The following is a 10,202-nucleotide window of genomic DNA, read 5'->3' on the forward strand; positions in this document are numbered from 1 at the left end:
AAGCTCAGCTGTGTGCCAGTTCAGGGCTGTCTTCTAATTATCTTCAAAAAGGCAGGTTAAGATGGAGAAACAGGTGGAATTCATTCCAACATGAACTGGAAAAAAGCATTTATCCTAAGTCAGTCAACTCCTCTCATTGTCTTTTCCATCCCATTGCCCTATTAGTACCTCCAGATAGGTACTCCAGGGGGACCAGTTGTCCTTGTCTTAAATACCTGTTTTAGAACAAAAAATATTCCCTTATGGAAGTGCTCCTCTCTGTTAAAGGGCACTCTGATGATCAGCTCTGGCTGGATGCTGGTCATACAGCAGATAACCTATTTAAAGCTTGTGAGACAAGTCTTATTCTGAGACCCAACTCCCACTGGTACAACCATTCTGTACAGAGCTCCATGTTGACATAACTTCACAGCATCCAGAAATTCTACTAGCTGCACCAGAGGTACCTCTGACATCTCTGCAGAGTGCTGTATTGTGCCATGGAGACATACCCATGAACTAATGAAAATTCAACATTCATATTAGTATTAAGAAAAAAGTCATTAACTGCTATTGAACTGCCAATTATCCAGTGTAACTGCAGACCTCCCAGCACAGCTGTTTTATCTTCCCTCTCTGCTGCGTGCAATATTACATTCATATTGCAGATTACATTATCACAGCGACCTGTAACCAGCTCCTAACTGCTGAGAGAACAAATTATTTTGCCAAAGATATCGGTTCAAATCTGTAATAGTGAATAATGAATTAGACATGCTCAGACTCGAGGATTTTTTTCCTTGCAATATCTGTAGTTATGAGGAACTGTGACAGTCAATTACAAATATTAAATAAACCATTGCTTTGAAATTCTTCTTCTTCCAGCTATTTTTTATGACTCCACGTCACAGGAGAGAAAAAAAAAAACTTTGTCCTGGATAAGCTAAAACCCCTAATGGTAGCTTAATATTATTCAACTTCTTCCACTGAAAGTTTTTTATTATCCTTCAGTATTGATGGATTGCACTTGATACTACCCAAGTTTAAATTCTTTATATAATCATATCTTTATTAAAAGGAAAACTGTGGGGAAAAGTGATTTTTTTACTAAATCATCCCAGTGCTCTGGTGGCACCTAAACAAAAGGTACTCTCTTCAAGTTACAAACCACTGGCCATGGTAAAAGCAACCTAGAGAAGCAGTAACATGTTTATTGGTCTCCTCCCCAAGTATCCACCACCAGCAAGCAGCAGTCAGGACATTTGGCACTGAGGACCCTTGTGGCAGTTGTGTCATGGAAGTTTCTCTGTCTGTTTTCTTCTGCCAAGCATGACATTGCCTGCCATGACTTTATCAAATTGCCAAGCTTTCTGTATCACTAAAGACATTAAACTATCTAAATAAAAATTCAGTGCACTTTTAAAGATCTTCGTATAAATATCCCTCTTTCCTTTATCTCTTTTTCTTTCTGTCTTCAAGGGAGTGAAAAAAAATTGCTAGGTATAGAGTAGGTAAAAATTCATAAAGCTTCTGTCAATTTTCCATTCCTGTTGACTTAAATTAGTGCACTTCTTCATTACCTGGGCATTATAAAAGTCTTTCAACAGAAGTAAAAATATATAATGTATATATGCACAGAAATCCTGACCCTGTAGTTTCATAACTTTTTTCAATGATTACTATGTATATTTGAAAGAACATACATGTGACACCTGGTGCAATGGACGCAAAGGTACTAAGAATATAATAAAGATTCATATACAATGTTGGTGCCCAATGACATCTCAGCTGGCAAGGCATATACTTATGGCACTGGCATTTATTTACAAATGTCCTATGGGAAACTTCTCATCTTCTGAGGCATCAGCATGATACCAGCAGGAGCAGCGGAAACCACACCAAGACACACTTGTGAGGACTGACAGAAATAATAATGAAATCAGAGCAGAGATTCTCAGAAACAGAGTGCTGGAAAACAGCTCAAAGCATCAGCTAGCCCAGCCTCCCCAAAGGCAGGAGCAACACCACTGGAAGAGGTATTTATCTAATTCCTTCTTGAAAACCTGAAAAAAGGAGATGCTACAAAAAATGTAGTTAGATGAAAACCAATTGGAAATCAATTCCCTAATTTCTTCAGATCTTAATTTAGTTGGTTCCAAAGAGCAACTGATCATCATTCTCTCACTGCCAGCATCCTACTTATTGAGAACTTTTATTTCTTCTCCCCATCCTATCTTTCAGTATTAAACAAACCCATTTACTTCAACGTCCCCGCATATGCCCTCTTTTATACTTATTTTAATTAGAAACAGTTTTTTTCTGTTCCTTACACCTCCTGCTTCTTTCCATCTCCCTGAAAGTCAATGAGGAAACATTGGACACAACATTCCTGCTCAGGCTTAACTAATGACAAAGCAAACTCTGTGTCTTGTGAATGACCCTTCTATTTATGTACCCCAAGGTAAGATGTGTTTTTTTTTCAATTATACTGCACCTGTGATTTTTTCATTTGCTTTAGATTCTGGTCCAATAAGACCTTTTTTTAGTGTTCTACTGCTTAGCCAAATTTTTATCATTTTAAATAATGGATTCATCATTCCTTATATAACACAGCACTTCATGCTTGCTCCCTCTTTATTTGGGCTATTCCTCTAGTTTGTAATCATAATTTTGAATCCCTTTCTGTCCATGGAATGCTTGCAATTATTCCAGATTGATGTCATCACAGATCATATCTATTTCATCATCCCAGTCTGGATGATTCAATGCTGGCAGCTGGAGCTGGTTTTTAAATAGTCTATTGGCACCTCCCAGCAACATTTACTACCTCCCTGTCTCTGCATGAGCAGGTATTCCTTCCCCTTCAGGGTAGCTGCTTTCCACTGCAGATAAGCAGAAGCCTGTCATCAATTCCCCTGGACAAACAGGAGTCATTTCCCTATCACACCGTCTGCTACAAGCACTTCTTTCTCTCTCTCTGTCAATAACAACTATGAAACATGACAGAGATGGAGAGAGAGAAAGTGAGGTGGGCTGGGGGAGTTCATGGGTACTGTACTGAGGAAGAAAAACAGATGGAGACAAGGCAGAGGATGGGTGATCTTGTGGCCAGCTGGTAACTAGAGAGCAGGTGACAGGATCGGTGCCTGTTGCTGTGCCCCTCTTGTAGTGGACGGATGCTGGCTCATCACCAGCACAGTGACAGCACTCTGCAGGGCCATGATGGCCTCAGGAGATCCTTCCCTGCTTGGGCACTACTTCTTTCTGCTTCCTTTATCCCCCCATATTATCTATCAAATACATGTATGTATGTATCAAATATATATACACATACATGCAAAATTATCTATGTGGTCTTTCTACCATTGTATGATCTACTATTCTCCCTAAAAATTATTAAATTTTTAAAAAGTTAAATTATAAAATATATAAAAGCAAAATCAGAGTATAAAGTTACATATTCTACTTTATACTCCTGTGATTTGTGAACTAGCAATAGGCACTGCACACATGGATCCTTTTCTAGACAGAAAATGGGTGTTTGCAATATGATTATGTAACCATTGTATCAGAACAACTCTTTTAATTTCTCCATCTGTATATTCAAAGCGAAGTTTGTGAAAACTTGGTTATGATTTCCTGCAGGAGGTAATATCAAGATTCTGCCTGCTAAATATTAGGAAATATCTGTTTATGGCAGGAAATATAAGCTACACTTCCCGTTGGAAACACAGGTTACATTTCACTCAAAAACTTTTTGTGTACATTTTGCGTACTCAAAAACTAACCAAGTTGCCTTGGCTCTCTCCATAGCCATTCGGGAAACAAGGACACCTCCCAGAAATATTAATCCTTCCATTTTAAAAATAACAACCACACAGACATCTATTCCGGATATCTGTTCCAAAATAGTGACTGTCTCTTTCTTCTGATTCCAGAGGGAGCCTGGAGGATAGGCTTTGGCTGTGCATCTAAGGAACAATTCAGTTACCTAAGCAAAAGTGCCTGGTGTCATTTTGGATGCCTGGATTATGCAGGACCCCTGCATAGAGCTGGCAGGTACTGCAAAGGATCTATGCAGGTTCACTTAAGTTCTAGAGAGGCAGCTGGAGTCCGAACAAAACACCTTGAGGCACCTAAAATATCTAAGAAGCACTATTACATCGCCTTTTTTATTTTAAGATCTCTCAATTGCATCAACTGTATTGATAAGAACAAGACTCAGTTGTTTAAATTTCAGGAGCTGCTGTCGTGTCTAAAACCTGGACACAGAGACATGGCAGAGGATTTGCAGGAGATCTGCATCAACCTGGACTGGAAACAGGAGGACAAGTATGAGACTGTGAAGCCAAAATGACAGTAGACACCTTTGCCCAAGCATCCACATTCTGTTCTAGACCTCCATCAACTCCATAAACTTGTAGAGTTTAGCAATCCAGCTCTCACTTAGACATCTAATGCTATAAATCTCAATTTACATAAATAGGTTCCACAAATTTTTTATCATATAAAGTAAGATGTGACAGATTTCATTAACAGAAGCATGATGTTCTGCACCCTCACAACTTCAGGTGAAGTATGAATTAATTCACCTAAAAAAAATTATTTGTGTATCCCTGTCAAGGCAAATAGACACTACTTAGTCCCAATGAGTAGTAAGTTGAGTCAACCGTAGGGCAGCAACTAAAACAGCTTGTCAGAAAGATGTCAAAATCGCTTTAAAAATCAGCAGGCACCCAATGATGCCCATATGCATACTTGCAGTTTTATAAAGGCACATGCATAAAAATAAAAATTACAGTGTTAGCAGAGAAGAGATTACATCTTTTTTAGAGTGACAGCATAGAATAGATGACATCTTTTTCAGAAACAACAACTCATCTGTTTTAAGGTCTGACTTTATGTCAAACTAATTTTCTGACTACAGTATTCTCAAAACAGCAGGACGACTTTATAGCAAATGATGCCTCCTGGGTTTTGCTGGTTTAATTTTATAAAAATTAGAACCTTTGAAAAACCCTAGATGGACAACTCTGAAGCCCTCTCTACAAACAAAGACAATGCAGACAGCACTTCTGAGAGCAGTAGCCCATTTCCTATTCTCTGCAAAACATTATCTCAAAGAAGAAAGGTTCATTTTTGCACTAATCTCCTTGTTTTCGCCATCCACTTTATAGCATTATTTCCCATGAACTATGAAACAACATTCTAAAATCATAGTAAAATGAAAGTACAGTACTTTACTCTTCCAGCTATAATAATGACTTTAAAGAGGGGATTATTTGGAGATTCAAAGCATTGATTATTTAACTTCCTAAGATACAGAAGCATTTAGATGCTTGAAAATTGAATGGCTGAAACTAACGCATTTAATTCACAGACCAAACATTCAAGAAGAATCAGACTGTTAAAAAAACTGCAAATTGTGGTCACTTGTCTGAATGGAAATAGGCTGACATACTAGCAAAAGTACAAGAACTATTTCTTTTTCAATTCATGTAATGTGAGCAAAACACCTAAAAACACAGCAAAACCAAAATAAAATCAACCTGAATAATGAAAAATGACTAAATTTATGGCTAAGTTATTGAAACCTGGCAACAGTAATCTTCCATATTCTTTATTTGTAAGATGACTTACAGTATATTCTCAGTATTACATCTGTTTTTATTATTGATCAGTATTTTGTTTGGAGATTTATATTTCTGTACAATTTATAGTGGTTCTAAATGCAGCTATTGGTGGTAGGCACAAAAATAGGTAGGTGCTTAAGTAGCCAGTTACACATATCATTTGTCAAATAGGCAAATAATTGTGGGAAAGTATGTACAGGTTAAGCAGGGGAGTAAAGCACACTGACATATAGATATAGACATATATGCAGGTAATTAACAGACTGCAGCCCTTCCCTGAGCAATGCACTTCTTATATGCAACTTCATTAATTCCCCCTTGCTACCATATATATGTAACTTAAATTATAAATATCTAATCATGTGATTTTTTATAACATACAGGTTTACAATTTCACTAATGCTACTCAATATTTTCAAGATGTTGTGAAATCAAATAGAAACTGCTTATTTACAACTTTTCAGTAAAGCAAGTTGATGGTCTGCTACTCTGATACTTGCATCTGTCCTCCTGATCCAGCTTAGCATTTCAGCATCAAAAATAAAGAGAAATGTTAATCATTTCATGTAATACAAGGAAGATGTACATGGCTATCAGTAAGTCTATTCTAAAAATATCTATACAAATAAAATTTTAAAATGCTGGAAAGCTTAATAAACAGTTAGCAAATAAAGATTCATAGAGGAATATATGATATATAAACCTAGAGTTTGATTATGAATAGAAAAGAGCATGATACAAGCTGTAATTCCTGTTACAAAGAACTGTCATCATGTCACTGAAAGCAATATTACAGGCTGCCTAGAAAGTAGCATAATAAAACTTGCTGTAATAACATTTTATTTATGTCCATAAAATTGAAGAATGGTAAATCTCTGGTTATTTTATTTTTAATACAGAGATGAATTTTAACAAGCTAATTTATAAAAGGTTACACCAGTGTCTAGATTTAAATCAAAGGAATTAATGTCCACACTACCACAGTTCACACAGAGAAATTCTTGTAACACATTTCAATAGTTGATGAGGCTAAAGGTCAACACTCACAATATCTGTTTGGAATTAAATGAAAGAATATGCCAAAGTTTAAAAGTTTACTTGGCAACCAGAATGAAGTTCAACAGCTATGCCTCAGGTCTTCAAACTAACTAGGCCTTTTTTTTTCCTGCCCAAATTACTACTTAGAATAAATACTTGAGTAATCTTGAAAAGCTCTGTTCCTTCACCCTTATTCGCTGTTCACTGAGATATACATTGATATATATTTGCTGTACATTGATATATACAAGAATGAGAATTCTTGCAGAGCAGAAAAAAGTTACTTAAAACAAGTGAAGTAACCAACTCAGGCAGTATGTGAACACAGCTGTGCCTAGTGAAAGATGACTTCTTTTTCTGGCAGGTGAGACAAGCTTAGCTGAAATTCTGGTTGTAGTAAGGTGTTCATCAATCAGAAGCCCTTCCTGCTCATTTTTCTCGAAGTAAACTACTACAGTTTTTATAGTAAAAGTACTCTAGCAACCTGCTTCAGAAACACATCATTTCTTTCTGTTGCAAGATCTGTATTGATGTTTTTCAGATTTTGCATTGCTCCATGAGAGGGCACAGGAAAAAGCTTCCACTTCTCTGCAGCTGTTCTGGTAACTAATGGGCAAGAGTGGGCAGCCAGAAACTGAAGCACTTGGTGCACTGACACACAGTCTGGGGACAAACTGACCATCTTCCTGAGGAGCTCCTGCATCACTGAGGCTCTGATTACCCAGCCTAGCATAAGAAGCCCATGTAATTACTTACTTTTCCTTATACCCTTGCTACAGTGGGTTGGACAAGTTATTTAAACCTAATAGGCTTTCCTGCAGCTAGGAAAAAAGAAAGAAAAAAGCACAAAAAGCAGCATACATCCCCTAATTTTCTTTCCAATCTCAGTATGCCTTTCTCTGATATTTATTGCCTCTCTGGCACTTCACATACACAGTGTTATATATTAATTTAATGAGTCATGTAATGCTTCCCTAAGACTGGAACATATCCAGAGGTGGGGAAGGTGGCAGTGGGGATAGTGAAGTCAGATTTTTCAATTACACTTCAGAGAGAAGCTTTCATTCAGCTCCCAATTTTTTCACTTGAGAAGAAATCCCACAGGTACAGAAAAGCCTGTCAAATACATGAGGTGTCTCTGCAGTTGCCTGAATCTGCGTGAAGCCTAAGATAAACTCTTGTAAGAACCATCTCATTTTTTTCCCTCCTGAATGAGTAGAAAGGCTGCCATTGGTGACACTTTTAACTGCAAATGGGTAACTGTACCTCTGTCAAAAACACTTTTTAGAAGATGAGATGTAGAGCAAAAGTTTCTCTCTCAGAATTTCAAGTAGAGGGGGTGAAAGTAGTGGCAGGATTAATGAAAATTCAGAGAACATGTATCAAGCCAAGATACGCCAGCACGTAACATTGCAACAGTGCATTGAAAGGAGAGGTAGGGCAGTGTTAGCATCATATGTACTACAGGAGAGATCAGCTTCCAAACGTATACATATTATTTTTAATGCCATAAATGTAACGACATCATTGCAGAGTCTTTCTACACGAGGTTTGCAAAAGGAAGAATACAAGGAAAAAAACCTGAGACACAGAGGGAAGGAGTAACTTGCTGAGGAACATGAAAAATCCACCTCAGATTTAGGATTAGGATGACAAGCAGAAATTGTAGCTTCTAACATTGGATCATCAAGGTATACAGACGAGAGGATCAAAACGCAGAAAAGCACTAAACACCTCCCTGTCCATCGGTGAACACGCCAGCCCACACAGCATCACTTTCCGAGACACTACTAGAATACTATTCCTCCCAAGTCCCTTCACAACCGCGCCGGCTCTGGCTGCTCAACAAGCCTTAAAGCACTCGCACATGTCAGAGTTTACCCACAGACAAGCTGGGCTGATCGGATTTTTTGCCCTGAAGAGCGCAAGAAGTAGGGAGATGCCGATAGCCGCGGCCCTCCACCACCGGCCCCGGCAAGCCCGCCGGCCGCCCCGCATCCCGTCCACATCTCGCCCCGCATCCCGCTCCGCATCCCTCTCAGCGTCCAGCCCCGCATCCCGCCCCGCATCCAGCTCCACGTCCCGCGGGCTGCGAGGCCGCGGCAGATGCCGGGGGCCCGGCGGAGCAGCGAGCTCCGACCGCCCGGGGGTACAGCAGGAGGAGAAAGCGGCTTGGGGCAAACCGGCGGCCCGGCACACTCGCGGAGACGGCCGCCGGCAGTGAGAGTGGAAAAGGGGGAAAGAGGAAAGCGCGTCTCCAGGGAAATAAAGTTTTCAAGCGAAGAGGGCAGCGCTCGGAGCGCTGCGCAGCCCCGGGGCCGCCCGCCGAGACAGCGGCGACTTCGTGAGAAACGAGGGACGGCAAACGGGCGGCCGTGACCCGGGCGACAGCCCCGGCGCCGGCCGGGCTCGCCCGCCACTCACCATGTTGACTTCGGAAACCATGTCGATGCTGGCGATGTCGATGTTCATCCCCACGCAGACGGGCGGACCTGCAGGCAGAACAGAGCTTGAGCCGGCGGCCGGAGGGGCCGCGGCAGCGCGGGCGGGCGGGCGGCGTGGCCGGAGCCGCCGTGCGGGAGCGGCGGCAGCACCGGGGACAGCCGCGGGGGAGATGGCCGGGCGGCCAGCCCGGGCAGGGCGACTCACCTCCGAAATCCGGCCGGAGGCGGATGTCGTAGCCCTTCAACAATTTATCCACAGTTTCTTTCACGAAGGACATGTTGCCGGGATCGTTCACACTGTGGGGAGAAAGAGACGGGGGTGTCGGGCGGGAGCGGCAGAAGCCGGGGTGCGGGGGCCAGGGGCGACGGCGGGAGCGGGGCGGGAGGGGGAGGGCGGGGGGAGCGCATCAGCCTGTTCCCCTGGAGAAACGCATCCCGCGCCGCCGCCGCCGGGGCACGCTGGCTCCTACCTCTGGGCGCAGCAGACCACGGCCACCAGGACGGGAGCAGAGAAGATCCCGAAGATCCTGCCTCTCCCAAAGCCCCACATCCCTCCGCTCCACGCTCCCTTCGCGCAGCAGCAGCAGCAGCCGCCGCCGCGATCCGGCTGCCCCGGCTGCTGCTGAGGAAGAGGCGGAGGCGACAGTCCCCGTTCTCCCCCCACTCGCCCTCCCTCCCCCCAAAAAAAATCCCCCACCCCCTGCCCCAGCAGCACCACCCGGCCCGCGGGAGCCGCCCGCGCACCCGGCTGCGCTCGCCCCGCGGCCGGACGCCGCCGAGCCCCGGAGGAAGCTGCCCTCCGCCGGAGCCCGGCCCGCCGCCTCCCCTCCGCCCGCCGCCGCCTTCCCGCCAGCCGGGAGGGGAGGGGAGGGACGGAGGGAGGGAGGGCGCCGTCGTCCCTCCGGGCGGAGAGCCCGAGGTGGGGCGGCGGGGGAGCGGGGCTGGCGGGGCCGGGACCGGCAGCGAGGGGCGGCGGCTCCCCGGGCACCGCCTCGGGGCACGCCCGATCCCGGCACGGCACCGGCCCGGAGACGGCCGTGGTCACCGGCAGTCCCCGCGGGGTCTCCCCGCAGCCGGCTCCTTGTCCCCGGGGTCGGAGCGGGACCTT

The 10,202-nt window shown here is 43.6% G+C and overlaps 1 protein-coding gene across 1 annotated transcript in view; it reads right to left on the reverse strand.

Annotated features, from left to right (window-relative positions):
* The window catches only part of GABRB3 (gamma-aminobutyric acid type A receptor subunit beta3), a 115,660-nt gene extending 105,878 nt beyond the window's left edge, over window positions 1-9,782 (reverse strand). The window contains exons 1-3 of the mRNA XM_064711316.1: window positions 9,565-9,782; window positions 9,300-9,391; window positions 9,075-9,142 (exon numbers count right to left, since the gene is read on the reverse strand). Of these exons, the coding sequence (XP_064567386.1) occupies window positions 9,075-9,142; window positions 9,300-9,391; window positions 9,565-9,644 (240 nt within the window). The 5' untranslated portion in view covers window positions 9,645-9,782. The remainder of the gene's footprint in view (window positions 1-9,074; window positions 9,143-9,299; window positions 9,392-9,564) is intronic.
* Between the last annotated feature and the right edge of the window lie 420 nt (window positions 9,783-10,202).

This window comes from Zonotrichia leucophrys, chromosome 1 (genome assembly GCF_028769735.1).
Source record: "Zonotrichia leucophrys gambelii isolate GWCS_2022_RI chromosome 1, RI_Zleu_2.0, whole genome shotgun sequence".
NCBI classification, from domain to species: domain Eukaryota; kingdom Metazoa; phylum Chordata; class Aves; order Passeriformes; family Passerellidae; genus Zonotrichia; species Zonotrichia leucophrys.